This window comes from Ictidomys tridecemlineatus, chromosome 5 (genome assembly GCF_052094955.1).
Source record: "Ictidomys tridecemlineatus isolate mIctTri1 chromosome 5, mIctTri1.hap1, whole genome shotgun sequence".
NCBI lineage: Eukaryota > Metazoa > Chordata > Mammalia > Rodentia > Sciuridae > Ictidomys > Ictidomys tridecemlineatus.
Window position 1 is genome coordinate 98,407,493 of NC_135481.1, and position 25,286 is coordinate 98,432,778.

Here is a 25,286-nt window from a genome sequence, read left to right on the forward strand (position 1 = left end):
GTAAAGTGTCCCTGGATTCAATCCCTAGTACCAAGAAAAAGAAAAGAAAACATTTGGAATCACAGTATGTTCTGTTTTCTTTGGGATACTTCAGGAAACACATCTAGTTGTGTTGGTTCATTAAGATGGACCACCATCTGTGCTAATGGTGTTCTATGAGGTTGGATTAAAACAGAGATTTAGTCTAAGGCCAAAAAGTTTATTTGCTTCTTATTGAAACCCAAAGTAAGGCCCAGTAATGTCAGATACAACACGCCACTTTTCAGAATGCAGTTCTTAGGCATCCTGGACCCTGCCCCATTCATAAAGCCAGCTCTTGAGCTGCTGCCTGGAATTGTACATTTTCCCTAAACACAAAGGTGATTCTCAGGCTCACTGAAATTTGAGAATGGCAGCCACAAGTGAATGCACTGTGACATTTGGGATAATACCCGCTACAGCTGGCCTCCTGGACCACCCTCTCTACCCACTGGCTCCAAAGGTAAGATGGAGCTCGTTCCCACGCCAGGATTTTAGGGCGGGGACCCATTATAGCCCCTCTGAAGGACAGTGAAAGACACAGGATGAAGACAGAGAGAAGCCTGGAGAATTGGCTGGGCACACATGGAGCCAGAAAAGGACTCCTGGTGACCAAAGTCGGAGGAGCAGGAAGGCAGAGGCCTGTACCCACAAACCGCCTGAGCCTATGTTGTGTGTATCCTTCAACACGCAACTGTGCTTCAGAGAGACTGTTCCCTGTGCTAAGGTGAGCTCACCGGGGGCAGGTGGTTTTTAGGAGCTGCTAGGTGGTTCCTCACTCTGCACACTCACAGGGTGGACACCAGTGCCATAGCCAAATTCTGCCTTGCTTTGGGATCTGTGACTTCAAAAGAGCACTAGTGATTCTTTCCCCAAAGCCCTAACAAGAGGCCCCTAGTCTGAAAGGGCTCCTGGTTGACTCCTTTAGACAACCCAATAACAGAATTAGCCTCATTCTTAGGCCATTGATCACAGGCGGTTTCTCTCATGCTCAGCTGATCTGGGGGGCTGAGATGTAATTTCCAAAAATGCTGATATTGGTCATTTAGATTGAAAGTAGAAGCCACATTTCCATATGCAAGGGTTCACATTGCCAGTCATGTGGAACGTCAAATTCTAGGCTTTCTGCGAATCTGAGCTACTGCCTGTGTGTATTTGAGAATAACATACTGTGCAAGGAGGGACACACGGACAACAATGCTATTTTCTCAGGTGACAGGAGGCAGCACAGACCCTCTGTCCAGCAGATTCAGGCTAAGCGATATTTTTAATGCTTGAGAGATTCTCTGCCCAGATTCCAGTTACCACTAATTAGAAGATGCTGACATAGAATTAAGAAAATGGTTATTAAGGATATGAATGGCGTGAGACATATACCTTAGAATAAGGCTTTTACTGTTCTAGAAACAATCTTCCAGAAGATGAAATCATCCACAATTCCCCAAAAATATTTATTCATACAAAGATTTTGAGAGTGATATTTGTACTTGTCTTTATACCTCAGTCAACTCATCTTGGGCCAAGTCACCACATGGCACATGTGGTGCAGCCTCCCCAGATGCCTCCCGTGTGGCACCAGCTTCCAGGAGGACCAGGTGGACACAAGGTCTCGAGAACTTGGAGGAGAGGAACCCCTCATGCTCAGAGGCTGCACAGAACCAGAATCCAGATATGTGCACCCTGGCCTGGAAGGTGTCCAGCCAAATGTCCAAGGGGAAATGTGATTGAGGATGAAGGCGAGAGGAGGGACCCGGAGGGCGGACAGGAAAGGGCCAGTTCCCACCCTTTGCTTCTGAGTTCAGCATCTCCAGGGGCCAATACAGTTGCTGGCCCAGGAACCATATTACATTACCTGGAATGACCCATGATGCTGCCTGAGGTGGAAACGACAATTAAAAAAAAAAATTGTCCTTAATCCCAGGTAGTACAAGGTGCAATTCTGAGACTTTGTCTTGGTGACCTGTCTGAAGGAAAGTGCTTGCCTCCTATGACACCATCCAGATTCCCCTAGAGCAATTGTGGTACAGCATTGAGCAAAGCTGACCTCAGATCCGAAGAGTCTTCCAGTCTGAGCCTGACCCAACCATCCTCTGTCCTTCCTCCTCCCTATTGTACCCAAGTCCCATTGCCACGTGACATGTCAACTTGTCCATCCTCTTCCTCTAGCCCCACCACCTCTGTCTGCACCACAGAAAACCTGTGTCCCCAAGAGTTCGCCTTCCCCTAACCACCCCACACTTTCTTTACCACAGTGATTCTCAGAGCCAGCAAGAAAGAAATGTTCCAGAAGGAAGCTTCCGTCTCGGCCAAATGCCAGGAGCCGAGGGTTGTGGACGCCAGGCCTCTAGGTGAGGTCTGTCACTTTGGGTTTCCCGAGGCGCGGGCAGTCGGGCAGGGGCAGCTCTCCCTCGTCTGTCGCAGGCCTCAGCTACACTTACACGACTTCACCACCATGTTGGAGAGCTGCTCCACCTTGGGGGTCCTCCCGACATAGTACAGAATGGTCAGGGGCTCCAAGTCCTGGGGCACACAGCAAGGTGAGGCCGACGCTTCCGGGTTCAGGGTGTTATACAGCCCCAGCACCTGGAGTTCAGGGAAACAGCATTTAGAGGTGGGAGAGCCATGCCCCAGGCTTGCAGCCCAGGAAACTCTACAAGGTCTCAAAGACAGGGCAAGTGGTAGAACAGCCATTGATGCTACGTAACAGGACTAGTGGGAACAGTTTGGATGACTAGTTGTGGCCATCCCCTAAGGCAGAATGCAGAACACGCATTGTTTGAGGGCTATCAGTTTAAGCATATCACAGTTATCAGAGGACTTTCAATTAATAAGGAAAGTCTTTTGGCTGGTAAGAAAATACTCCTATACTGGTCTTAGTATAAAGGATCACTCTGGCGGAAAATGGTCTCATTAATGACTGTGGGGGCCATTTAGGAAGTGCCAGGGCGCGCCCCCCCACACACACAGGATGCAGGGCTAATGAGCTATAGGGAAACGTGCTTTGTGAAGACTGCCCTATTTTAATTCCCCTTGAGGAAAGACATGCTGCAGAGGTGTGAACTCTTTTGCTCACTTTCTCTTCCTGGAGTTTCAGGGCTGCTTCAGAATATGCTTTACATTGTCTCTCAGAACGATGTTTGCACATTCGAGAGACTGCAGCTGTCAGAGTTCTTTGGTAGTGGTGACATTTCTTCCCCAACATTCCCTGCCAACCATGTACACACATCTCTGACATATAATTAACTTCTCTGGAACAAAAGCTTTAGACAAAGCAAATACAAAGTCTGGTTGAAACTATGGTAGGGACTTTTTGTTTTTGAAGCTGAGATCCAACCCAGGCCCTTATACTCACTTGCACTCTTCCACAGAGCTGGTCCCTCCAGCACCTGTGGAAGGATTTTTCCTTTCTAATAGTAGATATTGAACCCAGGGGTGCTCTACCACTGAGCTACATTCCCCAGCCCTTTTTATTTTTTATTTTGAAACAGGGTCCTGCTAAGTTGCCAAGGCTGGCCTTGATTGCGAACCTCATGCCTTAGCCTCCAGAGTTGTTGGGATTACAGGCATGCACCACCACACCAGGCTCTGGGGGGAATTTTAAAAGGCAGGATGTGATCAAGTAGAATTAGGCCAGGGTACAAGGTCAGAACCTTTAATGAAGAGATTTTACTCACCCCAAATTATCATTTGCTCATTTAACATTCAATCATTCATTTCTTTTAACAAGTGGCCTGCTCAGCTCAGCCCCAGTGCCCAGACGGCATGTGCCCTGCTCCCTACCGTGCTGTGGGTCGTGTCTGCACTGCGGAGATAAGGACAGGGGCCTGAGCAAAAGTTGGCATAGTAGCCCTTAGGTTCGTGGACCCACTTCCAGCCCAGGTCCTGTCGGAAGTCAATGTAGAGGGGCCGCACACAGCAGTTCTCCTCCAAGTTGCTACAACAGAAAACATTAAACAGAAGATCAACCTAAATGGAAGCCACCAATAAAAGAAACTTCACAGATGCCTTTATATTTTCCCCTGGAATCCTTCCATGCTACCGCAGGAGGTGAGCCTTCACCAGAATCCCTCGCACAAGCACATGGTATAGAAGAGACTGGGAGGTGTCTCCCTGTGTTGAGCAGCAGGATCTCAGCCATGCAATAGGTAGATATAAATGCCACAGAAGGAAAAGTGAAGAGCTAAAAGTGACCCTGTCACCTTTTACATCACACATCAAAACAGACATAAACTGTCCCACACACGACCGAGCACTCACTTTACGTTATCAGCCATGTCCGCTTTGTTGGGGATAGCTTATCATGACCCTCCTGTTGCACACCCAGCCAGAAAGAAGCTCACAGATTATGCAGCTTGTATTCTACTAGAGATGACTGCTCAGACTAAATCTTAAGGCCATTTAGCCAAAATAAGGTACAGCCTCCTATTAGAATCACGATCCTCAGGTCCCACAAGTGTGAGTGGCAGGCCCCTCCGATGTGGTTGCCTGCAGAAATCCACTTGGTAGGACTCCTTGCCACATGGGCATCAAGACTCCACTTTAACGGGTCTCTTCCGCGACTTAGATCGTGGTACTTCCACAGGCCTCTCGGGCCACCATTGGACAAAGTCTGGCTTCTGGAGGGTTCTAAGGTTGAACCATGGCATAAACTACTGGTTATCTATGCAATCATCACCCCAAATGCCCTCTCCCTTGCCACCTCCCGTTATGGAGTCTGGAATACCAGATACTCGTTTTCCTAGCCTCCCTAGCAGGTAGGGATGGATGGTCCTGTGGCCCAGTCATGGCCAGCCACAGGAATAAGAAGTGTGCAGGGGTTCATGAAAACAAGTTCTGGCAAAGACATTTGGTTATAAAAGTAACAGAAAGGAAAGGAAAGCTGCTGGCTCCTCTCCATCTCCCCTTCTCCTTGCCCTAAACAGGGACAAGATACCTGAAGCCCCAGCAATCCCTTGTGGCCATAGGCAAGAGGTTGAAGTGCCACCGTACCACGTAGGGCGGGCCAGAAGACAGGAAAGCAGCGACCTGAATGGCGTAATTAGGCAGCCCTCCGCCTGCTGCCACAGGCCTCCCGTGCATCAGAAATCCCCTGTGGCTTAAGTCACTCATTCCTCACTGATCAAGAGATGCCCAGGACAGACCTGCATGTCAGCTTTCAGACTGGTGGTGACAGCCACCCTGCCTTTCTCATAGCCTCAGTTCCCAAGCCCAACATCCTATTTACCCAGTTGTTTTTCACAAGACACAGTTTCCACATCAAAGATGCCTCCAGCCCATCCTTCCCACTCCATTCAGGAATCTTCTCCAGTCAGACTGACCCCATCCTGCTCCTGCCAGATCCCCACATGCCCAGATCCCTCCCATCCCAAAGGCAAGCTCAGATTCCACACCCTTCTGAAGCCTTTCCTGTATCCATGTGTGAACTCCTTGTTCCCAATTGTTAAAGTCCTTTATCCTTCAGACCCTCTCCTGATGGGAACTTTTTCTACCTTTTAATATTCAGTCTGCAGGCTTTATCCACCTCCCTCCTACAGCAGTTCCATGCTCCCGAAGAAGGGGGAAAGCTGCATCTTTCCCATCTCTGCATAGGAGCTCCCCAATTATTTCAGAATCTGTAGATTTCTCTAGATCAGATTTCCCCTATAAATGGACACTATTTTCCCCCCACCCCTAGCTCGCCAGGAGCCTGCCCAGGGAACTGAGCACGTCTTCACTGGAAACCCCTGCCTTAATCTCCCACACAAACACACCCTCCAACTACTTAAAACACAAAACCACAGAGGCTTCCGCCAAGTGTTCCCAGTCCAAACTATTCTCTCAACACTGTCCTCCTTGAAGTTTCCCTCTTTTACTGCATCTAGACCCTTACAGAGTCGGGCGGCAGAAAAACAGTGAGGCTCCCAGGAAAAATAGGAAGATTTTTGTGAGTGATTTCCAGTCTTCTTTCCTGGAGATATTTGCGAACATCATCCTACACCCTGGGCGAGTGAGGCTCAGGTGGGGGCCTGTGCCCAGGGGGCAGATCTAGGTCTGCGTGGGGCCCAGGCTCACCGGAAGCAATAGTTGGTGTCCAGGGCCCGCTTCTTTCTCTGGCCTCCCTGGCCTGGGTTGTCGAGCCGGTGCGGGGGAATCATCATGAGAATCAGGTGAGGGTTGTGGTGATCCTTCTGCTTCTTGAGGCGCCCCAGGTCTCCACGGCCATGGTCATCCTCATTGTCCACACCTGCAGAAGGGAGGGAAGGTGACAATCTCCAGTCTAAGGAAAGCAGAGTCCTTGGAGGCTGCTTCCTCATCCCAGCCCATCTCTGCCCAGGAAGAAGGGCAGGGCTGTCTGCTGGGAAGGACATTGTAATCTAACATTCTAATGTCCCGCCATAGGACAGGGATGACGGGGGGGGGGGGGGGGGGTATCAAAAGCTCCCAACGTCAGGATGCCCCTGCAACAGGCCATGTTCCCTCCATACAAGGATCTTCCAAAGGGGACGGGATGCTTCCTGGGAGTTTTTATGGATCCACGAAGCATCCTTATTCCTAGGTGGGTACTAACACAGGTTGTTAGTTTAGATTCTGAGACTTAGAATCTTGGGGAATGAGTTTCCTCTTCCAATCTAAATTGGTAAATCCAAGGTGTCACGATTTAGGTAGGCTGAATGGAAGCCCAAGAAACAATTTGGATTGTGAACATTCACATTGTGCTTGTAGTTCTGGGAGTGTTTGCATTTTGCACTTGTAAAACTCAGGTGAGATAATAAAGCCCAGGATAAAGAGCTTATCAAACAAGCTCTGGGAAGAAAGCCCGAGTCCATCAGAGCGTGTTTCATCTAAAAAGGAAAACACTGAAAACTGACTGGAGATCTAGTTTGCAAAGAACAGCTGTCAGCCAGGGCAGAAACTCGAGAGGTCTTATCTCCATCAGGAGGGGCCTGGATCTCAGGAAGGGGCACTTGGTCTATAAGATAAATGGGAGACCTGGATCTCAAATTCCCTTTATGAAAAGCCCGATGGACAAGGTACGTGTCCGTGGCAGTGGGAAGGTTTCAGCCTGACCTGGCCTGGAGGGGAGACCCTGAAGGGCTGAGCTCTAAGGTTCTGGGATGAAGTTGACAAATCCCTGGCTTTAATTTTTTTTTTTTTTTTTAAAAAGGGCTTTGAAATGGAGGCCATGCAGGTAAAGAGGACCACTTGGGCCCAGGAGCCAAGAGAAGCTTCTCTGACCACAGGGGTCTCTCCATTACCCAAAATAGAAGTACAGGAGGAAAAGTACCTCCCTGCGTTCCAGAGACTATCAAGGCCAAGTTCCTGGTCTACATACTGTAGACCCAGAAGTGACTCTCAGCTACATCCTGACCTCTACACAAACGCCAGTGGTCAAATACCCCAGCCCTGAAGCAATCATTCAAACCTGCGTGCCTCCTGGACAAGGATCAGGTGGGCCACAGTGTCTGGAAAGCTCAGGAGGAGGGCACTCATGTTCAGAGCCACCAAAGTTAATTTCTTTAGGAAATTTGTGGAGCCTACCTGGCCCTGGGTTTCACGTTCCGCATCTCCTTTGACTATCAAAGAGGCAGCCTCGAGCCCCTTCTCAATGGGCTCCGAGGAAATGAACAGTGGCCTACGTGCCTTCTGCACTCTCCCCAGCATCCTGTGGTCTTTCACAGGCTGATGTGTTCTCCCTAAGCTGACCGTCACCCTCATGGCTTTGGGGGCAAAGCAGAATTACTCAAGTGAAAAACCGTTGGCCATCTCTGAGAAGGAGACTGCTTCTTTTTCCTGGGGTCTGGTAGGCGTCTCCCGTTCCATGACCCTCCCCAGCCTGCTACACACATTTACCTTTGAATTTGATTTCCATCACCTCATGAATGTTTTCCAGGATATCTCCATTGGGCTGAAAGGTGTGGCATGGACAGTGAATGCTGATTTCCAGACCCAAGTTGGACTCTGTAAAATAAGACATGGCACTGGTGAGAAAGCACTTTGCATCATGGGAAGGTCTGCCCACCCCCCTGCAAGGTGGGGCCAGGGCCTCTGCTCCCACAGCACTCACAGGAACGGAGTTATAGGAAGGGTCACAGGAGACAGGAAGTCCTTCCAAAGCCCAGAGTGGAGCCCTACACACGTTTCCACATTCCAGATACTTCTGTCACACAGTGAACCACCACACAGAGGCGTAAACAGTGGGCACCACGAAGGAGAGAGGTAATAACCATCCATTTTCAAAGGATGGCATTAAAGGAAAATTGTAGCTTATCTACTCAGGGGCAAAAGGACAAGTATAGAGGAAGGAAAGAAAAAACACCACCTCAGTGGTGGGAGAGGAGATACTTAAGCTAACCTGCTGAATACAGATGAAAGGAAGTGACAGGCACAGGAAGGGACTAGGGAGTAATTGAAGAGCTACAGAGCAGAGAGACAGTGATCCAGTTCCATTCAAAGGGCCTCAGGAGGAAGCCTGGGCCACAGGATTAAAAGTCGGAGTCCATGCTAGAGGCAGTTCCCCTGCACACGGGATGCAGAGTCAGTCCAAATGGAAGGTGCCAGCTTTTCGACTGGAGCTGCGGTTGCGGGTGTAGAGGAAGTGGTAGATTCCAGAGGAGATAAGATGAAAGTCCTGGTCACACCTGGCCATATTTTCCCTATAGAACAAGGCCATCATGAGGTAAAAAAAATAACTTGGGTGTTTCTTCCTTGAAGTTCCTGGTTCCCATGATGGGAAAGTTGGGGCTGTGGATGGCTGACCAAGATGAACAGCTTGGGAAGATGGTTGTGAAATTAGAGAACAAACCAGAGGCAGTGACACGGCCAAAGATCCAGATGACGGGTCTCAGAGAGAATGAGCATGAGGCAGCCCAGAGGTGCCAGAGTTTGGTGACAGACTTTCTAGCACTAGGCCAACTCTGGTTCTTTCCTCAGGTTGGTTGTGGGATCATCTCATCTGTTTGGGCAACCAGAATCAAGGAAACAGGGCAGTTAGTAAGTGAGGATGATGGAGTGGAAGGAAAAATAGAAGTGAATGGAAAATCCGAATAGGGCACGGGCTGCAGCTCAGTGGTAGAGCATTTGCCTACCACTGAGCCTGTGTGAGGCCCTGGGTTCAATCCTCAGTATCACAAAAGAAAAACACAAAGTTTCAATGATCAAGTAGTTTTGTGCAGGGAAAATGAGGTATGATCTAGCATCGCATCCATCTGGGTGAGTGGGACTCAATTAGGGATGCTCTGTTGCACCTGGGTAGCAGCCAGTTGTTGCCAGGTGTAGGAAAGATCCTGAGGAATGGGCCCTTCTGGGTTCAGGGTTAGCATCTCAGTGAGCTGATTGATTTACTGCGCCCTGAGGCCACCCTAGTCCTGTGTGAGCATCTGGCCTTGGGGCCAACTTGGGATCTTCCTGAAGTCTGTGTCAGCAGGGGAAACCCTGGAGTTTAGTGTGGCCTCGCATCCTTCTCATGGGCAGAATGGTACAAGCTCAGTAACTGGCCGGCTTTCTGTGGACCTGGGCATCCTAGACCTATAGGTAAAAAAAAAAAAAAAAAAAAAAAGACCATTTCTCCTATAAACTCCAGAGCACAGCTAGAATTGTTCTACTCCAAGTCAGGGCTACCTCTGGGACACACTGATACCTGCTAAGTTTGAAGAAAATTAGCTTAGAGTGGTATTATAATTTGGATGTGAGGTGTCCCCAAAAAACTCACATGTGAGATGATGCAAGAAGGTTTGGAGCAGAAATGATTGGGCTGTTGGAGTCTTAACCTAATCAGTGAATTGATCCCTGATGGGATTAACTGAGTGGTGAATGGAGGCAAGTGGGGTGTGGCTGGAGGATGTAGTTCATTGGGGGTGTGACCAAGGGGGATATATTTTGTATCAGGGGAGTGGAGTCTGTCTCTCTGCCTTCTGATCACCATATGAGCTACTTCCCTCTGTCACACTCTTCTGCCATGATGGGCTGCCTCACCAGGAGCCCTGAGGAATGGAGCCGGCCTTCTATGGACTAAAATCGCTGAAACCGAGAGCCCTCAAATAAACTTTTCCTCCTTTAAAATTGTTTCAGTCAGATCCTTTAGTGACAGCAGCAGAACACCTGACCAAAGCAAGTGGAGAGGCAGACCACTCAGGCAAGGAGCAGAGAGAAACTCAGCAAGAGAGGAAGTGACTACAGAGGGAAGCAAAGGAGTGTCCTCTCCCTGGAAGAGGAGGCTGGAGGAGTTAAAATTTGCCACCTATCAATCCACGTACTTCCTGCTCGAGGTGGTCCAAGGTGGCCTGGGTGAGTGCTACAGTTCTGTAAGTTATGAAGCCCATGTGCACACAGATGTGTGGGAGACAGTCGGGGTTGGGGGACAGGTGGTCAGCACAAGACAGTGGCTTGGCTTGGCCAACAGGCTCTATCTAGGTAAAGGGCTCAGAGCAGATAACCACCACCGCCATTTTTTAACATTACACATATATGAAACACTGCTCTAAGACTATACAAGCATTGACTCATTTTATCTCTATAATAGTCCTGATAATCCTAGGAAGAGAAATTATGTTCCTCATTGTACAGATAAGGATACCAAGGCTTAAGGAAATTCAATAGCTTGCCCAAAGTATCCAACCGTAGGTGGTGGTTCCAGGTTTCAAACACAGCCTGAGTGTTCTGATGCCCAGATCCCACACTCCTAATTGTTACAGACAGGAAGGGAGAAAAGCAGGCAGCAGAGAGCACAGAGGAACGTGCCCACACATTCACCGAGATGCCAAATGACTGTGCTTGTTGGTGTCCCACCTGTCCTGAGCCATGATGCTGAGAGTGCTCCCTGCCCAGCCTCCTAGGGGCAGCCTGGCTCCGATACTGAGAAGCTGCAGATTATATGAGTAACAACCCAGGAAATGAGGACCTGGGCCCTGCCTGCATCCTGGATTGGGCTCCAACCAGTTCTGGGACCCAGAACACAGTCTGGACAGCTGGTAGGCTCTCAGATGCTTGCCAAATGAATCCGAAGCCACAGGTGTGACCCAGTTCCTCATCAATGCATACTACCAACTGTTTCCAACCATTTGCAGCCTGGTTTGGGGCCATGAACTCTGAAGAGATTCATGATCTCCAAATAAGCAAAACCCTCTGCTGATTCCCCTGTGGGAGGAGAGGGCTGGGCAGATTCTGCCTAAGTAGGAACTGAAGGTTCTAATGAAGAACTAACCTCAGAATTGGCAGCAGTGGAGTGGTGGGTGGGGGACCCATAGGTTTTATTATGAAATGATCTTTTCTGATGTCTCACAGAAGATGGAAATCATTCTCAATGCACACTTCTCATTGAATTCTGCAGCTGTGAAAATAAGAACTCCAAGTGCCCAGGGCTTCAAAGAAATCCAGGTGGCGCAGACCGAGATCAGACAAGGAGGCTAAGAGATTTAATTTCCCCAGCCCCTCCTTTTTGTAGCCAAGCAGGCTCTGGGCTCTGAGCAGAGCGCTGTCTGAGTCAGAATTCCCAACAGTGAGGACTGCAGTCAGCAGAGCACGTGGGTGCTTCCAGGCCTTGCCTTCATGCTTGGTAGGAGGGACAGGGACAGATCTCCAACCCACCATCTGCTAATTCAGCCACCAAAACAAGGCCCCTTAGATGGAGGCTTGCCAACTCAGATGCCTGCAAAGCCCAGGCAGGTCACACGAGGAAGCCAGCCATGCCAGTAGATGGTGTGGAGTAGAACCGCCAGCCTCACTGTTGGGGAACACGAGTGTGGGGACAGAAGGATGCACACCCCATCCCCAGGGGAGGCCACAACTCATCTCTGGTGGATTTTTACAAGGAAGACTTTCAATTTTTCAAGAAAAGGCAGAAAGGAATGCTTTATATGAAATCTCCTAACTTAAAACTTAAAACAATATGGTGGCCACGCAGTTTTAGACCTCTGCCTTTGAGCTTTAATCCCTAGATTCCCAAAACACCACAGGCACAGGAGGACCCACCTGTCTCAGGGACTCTGGCCATCAACATGTGGATTGTGGCTTTATAGCAGCTAAGAATAGTGGGAAACTCACCAGAAGAGGGAGAGAAGGAGCAGATGGGACTGCCACATGTGACCTCTGCCCACTGAACAGTCAAACCAAGAGTACCAGCCAAGTCAGGGGAGAGCACAGCAGGTGTCAAGAGACACGTGAGTTCTAATCTAGGCTGGATGACCTTGATCGAATTACTTCACTTCTCTGGGCTCACTTTCCTTATTGGACACAATAAAAGCTTGTAAAACATGTTGAAAACCATGAAGTTCTCTCAAATACGTTCAATCCTTCAAACATCTCTGTGAGGCCAGGTGTGAGAGTGTAAGCCTGTAATCCCAACGGCTTGGAAGGCCAAGGCAGGAGGATAGAGAGTTCAAAGCCAGCCTCAGCAATTTAGCGAGACCCAAAGCAACTTAGTGTGACCCTGACTCAAAATAAAACAAAAGGGCTGAGGATATGGCTCAATGATTAACCACCCCTGGATTCAATCCCTGGTATCAAAAAACAAACATCTCCGTGAGGCATGCAGGGAAGGAGACGGTGAGTGGGTAAGAGATTTGGGACATGTGAGGTTTGATATACCTGTTGGATGGTGCTGGATGATGTGTCCCCAACCAACATTTCCACAGAGAGTTTTGACTCCCAGGCCTTTCAAACTTAATTGGCCAAAACACAACTCGCCCCCAAACCTGCTCTTCTTCCAATCCAATTCCTATTCCAATCCGTGATAGCTCAGTCCAAAACTCTAGATGTCAAATGTAACTGCTCCTGCGTCCTCATAGCCTGCCCCATTGGCTCTATCTTCAAAATATGGAACAAATTCATACAATTTCCACTCCTCCTGCCCCAATCTAGGTCCCTGTTGTCCTCATGTGAGTTGCTGCAATGTCCCTAACTGGTTTTCCTGCTTCTTCCCTTGACCTCATGAAAACCAGAAGGATCTTTAAAAGGGTGAGTAAATCACCTCACCCATATCTCCAGCTCTGCTTCTAGCATTTCATCACACTTGGAATAAGTCCTAAAGCTTACCATGGCCCGACAGGTCCTAAATCACAGGGCCCTAGCTCACTGTGCTCTGGGACACCAGTCTGTCACTGCTGCTGGAACAAATCAAGCTGGTTTCCTCCTAAGGGCTGGGGCTTCCCTGTCTCCTTTACTTGATACTTCCTTGATCCTCACCCTGTGACCCCTCAGATCTCACTGTAGGAACTCCCTTTTCACTGGGACCTTCCCTGAGCAGCCGCTGTAGGACCCACTGGGCCATGATCACATGGCACTCTGTCTGAAGCTCTTACTCATCCATAGGCTTGCTTATTGATGACATGTCTCTCCTACCAGAATGAAAGCCCCCTAAGATCTGGGACCCACCTGTCTCGTTCACTGAGGAACCCCCAGGACCTGCCATAGAGGTACAGTAGATAATCGGTGGCTATGCAGAGAATCTGTGCAAATCTAGGCTTTGAGCCCAGATCTGTGGCTCCCCTAGTTCTGTCTTCTTCCCTCTTGTGACAGATGAAGGGAACAGAGGTTATTCCTGAGATGCTCATCCTAAGGTTCTACCCACCTCTTCGCAACAGCCACTCGCGCACAGTGTCCGTGACATCAAAAGACAGCCACTCCGCAGTGCCCCTGGTGGGCAGGTTTTTGCCTCCGATGTAGCGTTGTTTGGCGATGTGCTCATCTGGTCGAAGTATCTACAGGGCAGAGAACAGAGTCAGTACCTGAGGCCAGGACACAGTGTCATAGGAGAGGTCACAAGACAGGTGAGAAAGCAAAAATTTCAGAGTGCCATGTCCTTGGAGCACCTTAGGGAGTTCTGTCCTCTTAATGACCGACAGACATGGAAATTAAGGGTCAGAGGAGCCAGGATTCAGACCCAGACCTGCTGAACTCTGAGCCCTGGTGGAAGCAGAACACGGTAGAGGCACTGACTCTGGTCGGTGGTTCTGTCCTGGGAGGGTACCTGGAAGAGTTCGATCCTCTGCTCAGTGCGCTTGGAGCTGGGATTAGGCACCCGCAAGACCCGGAATTCTGCCCGGAAAAGATTGGTTCCATTTTTCTCCACTGAGGACACGTTGAAGCGGAAAACCTTGGAGGTAATTCCTTTGGGGCAGACGGCCAACTCGTCTAGGGGATAAAGCAACGGGGAGAAGCACAGCATGAGTGACACCTGTGGGAACAGTGCACTGCCAGCAGATGTGGCAAGTGGCCACAGTCCCACCTGTGACCTCCACAGAGGTCTGAGACCTGAGACCTGAAAGTGGAGATAGGAGGAAGAATCTTGATGACCCTCGAGTCACACAGTCCTGAGAGAGGAGCAGGGAGACCTCAGAGACCCTGGACCTGGCACCAAGTCTGGATGGCAAAACACAACCGCCCCTCCCCCCACTGCCTGGATATCTACATCTGCTAAGCTCTCAGCCAGACTTGCCTGCTCTTTTAGAAAATGCAGATTCTCAAAAGATAGCAGTTCCCCCCCCCCCCCACCCCAAGTGGCTTAGCTCATGGACTCATTTGTGAGTTCGGGGCATTAATTCACTTCCTGAACACTGGAGAGCAATGCGACATGCCAAACCCTGTAGATGCTAACACGGGAAAGCAAAGAACAAATGGATGCAGCCACTGCCCCCCAGGGAATTAATATCCAAGGGAGGTCACTGACACATGAACCCAAATTACAGGACCAGAGAGAAGGGGCCTTTGGAAATGCCAAGGAGAGGCTGCAGGGGATGGGAGGAGGAAGAGAGCAGGGGACACTTTGGGGAAGAAATGACAGGAATCTGAGCCCTGCAGGAACAGCAGAGCATAAGGATGGGAAGGAAAGAGACCTCACATGGAGGGAGGGACGCTGGAGCAGAGGCAGGGAGCAAAGCAAACCCAGGAGAGGAGAAGGGACCCAAAGCATCCAGGCTGCAGCTGATAAGAGGGTCAAGACAGCAGAGTGCGTGCTGTCTGTAGGGAGACCCACGTGTCACACCTAGAGGCTGGGTTGTTTCCCAATAATAGTAGGGAGAAGTGGCAGAGTTAATGCTGAATAACACAACTACAGAATCAGCACCATGGTCTCCACCTAATGAAGCAGGGTCTGAATGGCAAAGAGACCATCTTGGTCCTGGCAGAAACACAGGTTTCTTTGAACAGGGGTCAGCTGCTATTGGCTCCTTTCTCTTTAAGGGTCTCTGACGGCACGTGCCATGCCAGCCTCTGTCACCCTGCTGACTTCTTCACCCCTATCCACCAGACAGAAGGCAGCAGATGCTCTCTCCCACCCTTCAGAGCCAGATCTTTATCAGAGCTGACCCAGACACAGAGAGAAAGCCCCGTCTCTCCTCTACTGCAGCGCACTTGACAACCTCAGGATCTGAGCAGCATCGACACCCACAGAAAAAGTTCACAACTGGTAACAACAGCCAGAACTTGACATTCAAGCTCCTGGACCCAGATTCCACACATAATGGACATGGCTGGAATGAGATCATAATCACCCCGAGGGGTGGTTTAGGAAGTCACGGACAAGGCGGGACAGATCAGAGTCTGGAAACAAGCAAATGTGCTACTGATCTTTAGGAAAGGATGAGTGAGTGTTTCTGGAAATTGCCATCTGGTGGGGCTGACACTGGTTCTTAGAAAATGAACGGAACAGATGTGAGGAGAACAAATGTGTGAATGCCAGCTAATGAATCCCTGATTAATAAGTGGCCTTGAAAGAACAAATACTGCCAGCTATTCCCTAAACCATCTCAGCAAGAACCAAAGACGGGAATCTGGGTTAGCAATCTTTTTTTTCTTTTGGTGCTAGAGATGGAACCTAGGGCCTCACACTTGCTGAGCACACACTCTACCACTGAGTTGCACCTCCAGCCCCAGGGAGGGCAATTTAATGTTTAAGTCCACAGGTTTATAACTCGGGACATGGATAAGCTACTGGGTCTGCTGACCCTCTCAAGGACCGACAGAGTTGGGTCTTGAAGGAGCTGTCATCAGTCTGGCTTCAGTTTTAACAGCAGCTCCAGTACTGTCTGCAAGAGAGAATAAAGGGCAAGTCAGGGCACTGCTCACCTTGCTCTCAAGACGAGAAGGGAGTGGAAATAGCACCTGCCAGGGAGGAGAGTCAGAGCAGGGTCACACAGTGGGAAGTCAGAAGATGAGGAAGGGGGCACGGCATTAAGAGAGTTCTCAGGACACCCTAGTGACCACCCCTCCTTGATTTCTTCCTGCCCATCAATCATACATCTGTACCCAAGATGACTTTTCTTTCTGAGAATGTGAAGGAGGTTTCAAGAGGTAGGAAGGGTCTTTTTCTATCACTGTTTCCAACAGGATTAGAAAGGACATTAGAAATCATCCTGTGTGACCCTCTTAGGATGAAGAAATGAATATCCAGAACAGTCTTGGTTAGAGTCACACATGGATTAACTGATATGAGTGAACTGGCACTAGTAAGCAAAGCTCAGACACAATCATTGGTGATTAAAAAACAGGATTACCTGGGAGAGAAAAGAAAAATGTAAGTGTGGTCTTGACAAACACATCTGCCGAATAATGATTTAAACAATTTGTGGAATGCATGAGCATAAGGAAATAAGCAAAATAAATAAGTGTAAATAACACCACCATACATTTTATAGAGCTCTCATGAACTCATACGACCCTGTAACAACCCTTGAGAATAAAGAGAGTATATAAAATTTCTCATTCTACAAATGAGAAAAGTGAACATCAGAAAAGTTAAACGACTCCCAATGTCACTCCATTAGCAGGCGGCAGAAGTGGGACTGGAACCCAGGTCTTCTGTCCACTCCCCAGTTACTGAAGCAGAGACTCTGGAACTTAGAGGGGACCTGGGAGATCATCCAGTGAAGAGCTAATATCATCAACAAAATGTGGCAGAATTCCTTGAAATGGGCCTAGAGTACCAGCCTGTGCCCCAGATGAGGGCCAATGGCCAGTCCATTTTGTGATTCTTAAGCCATACTTTCCACGGAACATGAGCATTCTGAAGAGCTGGACTAGGGGAGTCTATGTTTACAAATTAAGATATGACCAACTTTTTCCATTGCACCAAGAAAAATAGATATGCATGGATGCCACTTTCTCTGTTTTGCTTTAGCAGGGCAAGTAAAGAATAAGCAAGCAAAAAACATCAGGTGGGGTATCCACTTTTACTTAACTGCCTTTAAAAATGTTTACAGACACCTGGGCCGCTAGGTGTGCCTCTGCCTGTGTACATCACTCCTGCTGGTCCAGTGAAGGCCCGGGTATGTTCACCCGGGTACGTCGGAGTGGCCGTGCTTCTCCTCTGTCTCTGCAGCAGAACCACCTGGAGAGCTTTAAAACCAGGTGGAGTCTGGGCTCGCTGCCCAGCAGTTCTGTCTATACAGGGTGAATCCACAGCATTTTAAAAAATGTTCTCCAGATGATTGTAAATGTGTAGCCAGGATGGAGAACCACAGTTTATAGTTTTCTGCTAAGGGTGCCATGGCTTCAGATGTTCTGGAAGTCTGAGAAACCACTGGATTAATGGTTTTGAAGCTCTAAATGGATTAACCTTTAAATGAATTAGAAGTGTTGTTTAGCCAATGTACCATGTTTAAATTTTTTGAATTAGAAGCCCATAAACATTTTAAGCCCATGTAAAAAGTTGAGAGATTTCACAGAAAGATCCAGATTTTCTGCTCTTCTGGAAAGTGGTAAGATGGAGGCAAGCTGGACCCACATTCCTGAGTGTAAAAATCAGCAGGAGCTGAGCAGTGGCTGCTTCTTTCAACAGGACACTGGGGAGCCCAGGTCCCTCCCTCCCCTGGCCACAGCTACCTTATCCATATCCCTGAGGCTAAGTGTCCTGTGCATTTTGTCACAGTGCCTAGATTACAATCTGGATTTTTCTTCCAGATTGTGTGCATTACCTGCCTCTCGGTAGGAACTTACATTTGCACCCACTCCAAAGAAAAGACTCTGTCTTCAGCTCAATGAAAATACTGATTCCTCAGGATCCATATCCCCCAGAGATTGGTTCTGTAAGAGTGAGGTGGGACCTGGGAGTCCACATTCACCCGCCTCAGGGCCACCCTTGAATAACCATGCACAGAGCATGGGCACCTAGGGCCCATGAGTTCTTTCAACATGAAATGCCTTCTAATTTCCAAAAGATAGTTTCCAAAATCTATAGTTAGCAGCCAGAAAAGAAAGGCTAAAATACTGCATTTTCTCTTTGCTCAGGAATTTTGGGTTTACTGGCTGTCTTCACACTGCCCTTGGCTTAGAACAAGAGTTTCCCCCTGGACACAGAGAATTCTAAGCTAGAAGATAAAAACCTATGCTGATGATATCTTGTAAGAAGGACCACAAAGGAACTGGGAAGGCTGCATCCTCCCCTCCCCCACCCACCCAAAGTGGATCAGAACAAGCCCCTGCTCACTTTCCTTAGCAAAATCCTGAAGAATTAGAAAAGGATTATGAAGCCTTGCCCATACATCCCAGCAGAGACTCAGGCAAATCACCCAGATATAATTATAAAATTCTATCAGGTGAAAGGGAGTTTAGAAATCAACTGCAGCATTACAGATGGGGAAACTGAGGCTTAGAGAAACAACTCTCACATGGCTTCAGAATTAATCTTCTTGAGACTCTTCATTAAGTAAAGGAAACCGTTTTATTGCATTTGGGAGAACATTTGTAACAGTCTGAGTCTCCTGGAAAATCCAGTTGTCTTTGTGCAATCTGCCAGTTACTAAGGCAATATCTCCTGTCCCCTTCTGCTTGGGCTAATGTGGGATTCGTTTGTGTTATAAATCAAAGTTTCACTGGAGCCTAAAGGTTAAAGGTGGACATAAAATGTATCTTTCACACGTACATTTGGGCTTAACAGCACGTGTTGTGTGTGCAGCACTTCTAGGTTAGAGGCCCTGCTCTTTGTGCATAGATGGCTTAGCTGGGCCATGTCTCTGTCTCCTCATCTACAAAGTTGGAGATTAGGGCATCTGGGACAGGGCAGAGGCAGAGGACCAGCCCTCCTCTCCATTCTTACCTTGGTGCCCCTTCTCTGTACCACTGAAAAGTATTCTTTCTTTCACTTCCCTCTCTGGAAACCTCTTTCCCCTTGCCCCAGATCCAATTGTCACTACCCTCCAAGTGCCCACCCACTACATAAGGGGGTGGCTGGGAGTGACAAAACATGGAAGAGAATGCCATCTTATTACCCTGTCCCCCAGTAGAAGCTCTGGCATGGGGGCCCTGCCAGTGCCATCCCACAGACCCAGAGCCACCCCTGTCTGCCCTCCAGAGTTAAGAACAGCCTTTCCCCACCCCCTGCACCTCTGATGATGCCTCCCTCTGGCTCGGCATCTGGCGGGCATTTGCATCTGCCAATTGCCTTCTTCATAATTAGTGGGCCTCTGCATCCAGGGCAGGCTCAACACCTGATCAGCTGCAAAGCTGGCCCCAGGCCTGCATCTGCTCAGCCTCTGGGTCACCTCCCACAGCTGCAGAGAGTCTGGGGCCTGTTTCCTATTTGCACCTGCAAGCCTCCATGGCCTGCCTATGTCCCACTGGGCACTGGCCCTTCCTCAGCACCCCAACAGCACCCTGCTCACTGTGCCGAGGCAGCCCAAGCTTCTGCTCTGCTGCCCGCGGCCACCCCCATCTGCAGCAGTGGTAAAGGTTGGTGATGCAGCCTGGAAGCTGCCCAGCACTTGTAGGGCCCTGTCCTGGCTTTTCCTAAGGCTCTGTGATGCTTGCACAATGCATGCTGTTAAGTACCAATGTACATGTAAAATACACATTTTAAGGACACCTTTGTGCCCTTGAATCTCGGCACAAAATTGATGTACATGCACACCTGTGTAGCCTTGCAACCATCTGGCCCATTATTGGTCCAGGCTGGGTGGGCCCTTATGACTCAGAATCCTTCCTCCCTTGGACTCTTCCTCCCGACCAGGCCCATGAAGGTGTGAGTCCTTCCACTTGTCCTGGATTCTCCTCAGACTTTTCCTGCTGGCCTCAGATTTCCACGCTCCTCTGATGTTCGTGGCCACTAGGACCTGCCTTGTGTGACCAGGGAGCAGCCATCCAGCTGCTGGGAGCCTTTGGGACTGCAGGCCCCTGGCAGACCCACAGCCAGCCCCACCCAGAGGACCCTGGGCAGGGAGCTCTGGTTCGGCCTCAGCCTCAGCCTCCACCCCCCAATCACAGCCACATCCTAAGGAAGGGCGCTTCAGGCAGCCAGAGGAAACTGCAGAGGGAACCCCTCGCCAGTAACCACAGGCTCCTCCGCCTGCTGTGGGCCAGCTGGGGATGGGGCCTTCTGCACCTTCATTCAGAGCCGGTCCACCCATGGCACCCTCTCCCGTTCCTTCTCTCCAGACAGGTTCCTTTCCACCCCTGCTATTCACTCCATGACGGCCCTCCCGGGAGGTCTCCATACCATCCTCCCATCCCCACTCTGGGGACTGCCCACTTCCCAGGTGGGCCAGGGCCCAGGTAGCCAGGGCAGCGAGGACACCTGCTGGTAGGAAAAGCAAACAGAGCTGCTCCCCGAGTCTGGCCGAGAGTGGCTCACATTCCTCTTTCCTGGGCTGTCAGTTTCTCAACATCTGCCAAATTTCTTTCTTGTATTGAGGTTTTTTAAATCCCCGTTCAGTAAACACACATGACTTCCACACGTGTACAAACACACACAGGCGTCTCACCCAGAAGCTTCCCAGCTCCTCCGCACAGACAGGAGCCTCTGGGAAGACACACTCCCAGACACACGGCCTCACAGTCACCCCCCAAGCTCCCCCGTGACACGCAGACCCAGAGGCCCACCAGCCCTCCTCCACACACCCAGAGCCATGACCCTGCTGTCCCGTATCCACCGGCCCAGAAGGCCTGCTCTCCACACATGAATCTGCCCACTGTACAGCAGGAGAGTCTGCATTGCCCTGAAGTCCAAGTTCACGTGAACATATGTGCAAAGCCCCCTCCCAGTTCACATGGGTCACATGTGTGAGGTAGACCAAAGGCCCAGGCAATAAGAAGCTGTCTCTTGCCTGGCCTTCCACAAGCTTGACAGACATTCATTTGGAGCAGGTACTCTGCTTCCCAAGAGCTGGAAAAACTGAAATGGAGACGTGTCACAATGAGCTGTGAAAAGCAGGGAGAAGGCTGAGGTGCTCAGGCTCTTGAAATCATAAGGGCTCTGGCTGGATACAGCGAGCCGGCCTGCCCCTCAATGGCACCCATATGCTTACCATTACCCATATGGTCACATGAGTGAGAACACATATGTTTCCCTGGGCGGCACGATGTAATTCCAAATTAAAATCACATCATAAGGATGTGATGTGAGTTCAGCAAACTGCTTAGCTCCAGAGCTCCTGACCTCCCAGAAGGGTTCGGCTCTTACCAGAATGGCTGTTCCCTTCCCTACCCACCTTCCCAGCCCCACCTGCACATCACATCTCCTAAGGCTGAGGCTGGTGAACCCCAGGGCATCCTGCTGTGTGACCACTGCAAGGCCCCCTCCGTGGGGCTCCCTACTCCAGTTCATCCCCTCCACAGCAGACACCCAGCAAGCATTTGGACTTACTGTGCTCCGCCAGCCCCTGGATCATGTCGAATTTATGGATCTCTTTAGCATAGTATTCCGACTCGGTGTTTTCCTGAGTACAGCCTTCCTCCCTCTCCCCCTGCATCTCCTCCAGCAGCTCCCGGGTGCTGTTGTAAAGGGCCAGGACCTGGTAGGGGACGTGGGTCATCACCGATGGCTCAGGGGGGCTGGTGAGCCTGAGCTTGCTCAAGATCTGTCCCCTAATGGCTTCCACCCTCTTCTTCTTGATGTGGCCAAAGTCCAAGGTGGTGCAAGTGGACAGAGAGAGGCTGACCGTGGCAAAGTTCAGCAGGGCCAGGACCACCAGAGCCCTTTGCAAGTGCATCTTCATGTGCGAGCTGGGAAGAGAGGCCAGGGGGGCGGCGAGGCCTGGCAAGGAGGAGACCCCAGCAGACGTGCAGAAAGAGGGAGGAAAACCAGGCGGCTTCCCCAGATCCCAAAGACTGAGGCTTGGCAAGAGGGTGCATGAACTCACTGCACTGCAAGAGCTTCAGGACTTCCAGGAAGCGCTGGCAACCCTGAGGACGAAGAAGCGGACTGTGGGCCTTGTAGCGCTGTGATTCTTGTCCATGTGTCTAAACAGGTTTTGCTGGGCTCTGACTCCCAGCAGGCCAGGTGGAGGGCAAGCAGAGGGCTGGGAGGGGTGGCAAGGCAGCTGGGAGTGGGAAGGGAGCTGGAGTTTTTCCTTAGGTAAAAATAAATAGAGCGGATATCTGATATTGCCAAACGCTGCTTGGCGATGGGGAGAAAGTGGGTATTTTAAAGAAGGCACAGAAGGACCATGGCTGGGCCCCCAAATCAAAATCCTCACCTTGCCCTGAGGGAGAACAAGAAAAGAGAATGGAAAAGAAAAGAAAAAAAATATATTTTAAAAAATACCCAAAAGTCAGATCAGCAGTGAGTAGGTGGGAAGAGGCAGGGCGCACAGTTGCTGGCCCGGCTAAAGGTGGGGGAGGACAGGACACACTTGTCTCTCGGGCACTCCATTCATGCTTTCCCTTTTGTTTACACTTCCTCAGGGGCTTTCTAAATGACTTTGTTCACGCTGCCTCTTGTCTTCATTGGCTGGCATGTGGGATATGTGCCACTGGAAGGCAGGACGGACAGACCTCTGGAGAACAGCCCCAGTAATCCACTTGGACGCCCACGGTCACCAGCACCTCAGTTTGTCTTCTCCCTCGGCCATGGCTTCTGTCCCCTGCTTCTCTTTAAAAAAATCAAAAGGAAAAGGAAAAGAAAATAGAAGACAGTTCACTGCAGCTGGCTCCGGAAAGCGGTCATTCCTTGCTTTGCACGCTCCTTCCCTTACCACTGGCCTCTCTCTCGCTCATTCCCTTGGACTTGACTCTCTGCTTCCTTCCCTTTCTCTCTCTCCTTCTCTCTCTTCTTCTTCTTCTCTCTCTCTCTCCCTCTCGCTCCTCTCCCTCTCTCTCTCACACACACATGCACACACACTGCTTTCTCTATTTCTCTCTGCTGAAATTTTATACCTCCCTCCCATGACGTCTCGGGGCTGGGGTGGGGGAGGGAGGGAGGGACCAGCGCACGCAGCCTCTTCTGCTGCACGATTTTAATGTTTTAAACAGGCACAGGAAAAGCCGAGCCCATTTGAAAAATACTTTGCGAGTCCTCTCTTCGACGTGGTAACTGAACTTTTTTTCCCCTCTTGGAGTCACTCCTGCAACACGTTGGCTGTTTTTCTGGAAAGTTACTCCGCCGAGCCCCCTCCCTCTCTCCCCCAGCCCCTGCGCGCTCTGGCCAGCTGTCAGTCGCTGCTCTCCTCCGCCCGTCTCTCTCCCTCGCGGTCCCCCGTGCCCGGCTGCCCCTGGGCTGGTGGACACCCGGCAGGGGCCGCAGGGGGTGCGGGACCGGGCAGGGCGGCCGTGCCACCCTCGGTCGGGGTGATGCTCGACCTGCGAGCGGGGCTGGAGGGGGGCCTGGGCTCTGCGGCGATCCTGGCCGAGATTCCTCATTGACAAGCCTGGAGTCGCGGCCGGCTGAAGCTTGGAGACTTTCCAGGGGCATGGAAAAATGGTGGCGTTTTCCGGAAGACCGAGGGTGCCCTCTGGCGAGGCCTGGCCGCCAGTGAAGGAGGCTCGGCGGGCCCGGAACCGGCCAGGCGGGAGGGCCGGGGCGGGGGCGGGAGAAGGGGCCGCCAGAGAGGGCGAGAAAAACAAGCCTGGGCGCCCTGGGGATCGCCTCCCTCTCGGCCCCACGTGCGTACAAGTGCACCTCTCCCTGCCGGAGCCGCGGCTCCCGAGCAGCTCCGCGCCGCAATGTCCTCCAGATGTTCGCAGCCTCCCTCCCCGCCGAGGGTTCCGCAGGGAGCTGCGCCAGCGAGCGCGAAGTCAGCAATTGGCCCGAGCCCATTTCCCAGATGGGTGAGGGGAAGCTTGCGCTCCGCTTTCGTGGCTCTTTTCAGCCTGGAGCTTCTGGTTCTGTTCCCACGAGTAGCTTAGGGAGTGCAAGACACATCCTTTCCCTCCCCAACCCAGGACTTCTGATCACTTTCCTGAGAATGAGTGCTGCCCCTCTCCCACCTCTCCCTCCAGCCTTCTTGGACCCTTTCTGAGAAGTCTGGTTCCTAGATCACTAATTCAAGGGATGTTAATGCATCCCCAGGACAGTGGCGGATCGTTTAATAGTTGAGGAAACTGAGGCACAGAGAGATTTTTTTTTTAAGGTCACTCTGCTTGTGAGTAATGGAGGTAATATTTAGTGGATAGGCATGATTTTCATTTGCATTACCAATAGGGAAAGCTAGGTGCAGACGCCTTAAAGATTAGCTCACTAGGGTCATATAGCTCTTAGGTGTCAACTCTAGGATTTAGATTCATTGTTAGAATCTGGGAACCTAATCTTTCCACTGCACTGCCTCTGGAATTTGAAAAAATAGTTCTGATGTTTACAATAAGCCAGGCACTGTCCTGTGACTATGTCAATGAGAAAAAAAAAAACATAAAACAAATTCTTGCTCTCAGGAAGCTTATATTTTAGAGGCAGGAGTGGGGCAGTGGGGAGACCACAAGCTAAATCAATATGTAAATTATGTACTCAGATGAAAGATAAGTGCCACACCAAAAAAATAAAGCAAGGAAGATAAGGAGTACCTAAGTTGGGGAATGTTGCAATTTAAAATAGGGTGATGAGGGAAGGCCTTACTAGGCCTTTGAGCTAATTCTTACAGATAGAAGAGAAAATTATTGAAGTTATACCTTAATGGGGTATAGAGATTCCAACACTACCAAGTTGGTCTCTAGAGATAGGGCTCTGGCACCTGTTTTTCTAAACACCCCTCTCATTAGATTCAGTTGCTCATCAAGTTTTGAAATTTCTTATAATAGGGCTTCTCTCTACTCAGGGTGAGTGCTGTTCCTCTTTTATTTCCAGGGAGTTGGGGAGTTGGGCATGAAGTTCTATAGACTGACTACAAGGTGGTGGAGGGATAGCTGTGAGATGACGAGAAATGGACAGATCCAAAGATGAACCTCTTCTTCCTCATATGGTGCCAAGAAAGAAGGGAACAAGTGATTCATTGGCAGATATCTCAGGCTGTCTTAGATTTTTGGCACCTTATGTTGCTTCAGATTAAAATCTTACAGAATATCCTCGCCAAGAAGCAGAATAAGTAAGTAAAGGATCTTAGAAGCCCTCTCATTACAAGTGAGGAAACTGAGGTCCAGGAGGGCTCTGCCCTGAC

At 50.1% G+C, this 25,286-nt stretch overlaps 1 protein-coding gene across 2 annotated transcripts; it reads right to left on the reverse strand.

Annotated features, from left to right (window-relative positions):
- Window positions 1-1,392: 1,392 nt before the first annotated feature.
- Tgfb3 (transforming growth factor beta 3) lies at window positions 1,393-23,799 on the reverse strand. Of its 2 annotated transcripts, XM_078050574.1 has the most exons (8): window positions 22,466-23,799; window positions 21,566-22,104; window positions 13,961-14,124; window positions 13,562-13,691; window positions 7,849-7,956; window positions 6,070-6,241; window positions 3,799-3,952; window positions 1,393-2,601 (listed from the first exon to the last, which is right to left on the reverse strand). In XM_078050574.1, the coding sequence occupies exons 2-8, from the start codon at window positions 21,915-21,917 to the stop codon at window positions 2,443-2,445; spliced, it is 1,239 nt and encodes a 412-aa protein (XP_077906700.1). In that variant the 5' UTR covers window positions 21,918-22,104; window positions 22,466-23,799; the 3' UTR covers window positions 1,393-2,442. The 2 variants fall into 2 exon arrangements, with proteins under 2 accessions (XP_077906700.1, XP_005321314.1); XM_005321257.5 differs by having other exon boundaries at window positions 21,566-23,799.
- Window positions 23,800-25,286: the final 1,487 nt, after the last annotated feature.

Excerpts from the sequence above, each read along its gene's own strand:
- Tgfb3 (XM_078050574.1), bottom strand. The coding sequence starts at position 21,917 with ATGAAGATGCACTTGCAAAGGGCTCTGGTGGTCCTGGCCCTGCTGAAC. Across the intron at positions 7,957-13,561 it reads CGAGTGGCTGTTGCGAAGAG|AGTCCAACTTGGGTCTGGAA; the intron begins GTGGGTAGAACC and ends CTTATTTTACAG. Across the intron at positions 3,953-6,069 it reads GACACCAACTATTGCTTCCG|CAACTTGGAGGAGAACTGCT; the intron begins GTGAGCCTGGGC and ends TTTCTGTTGTAG.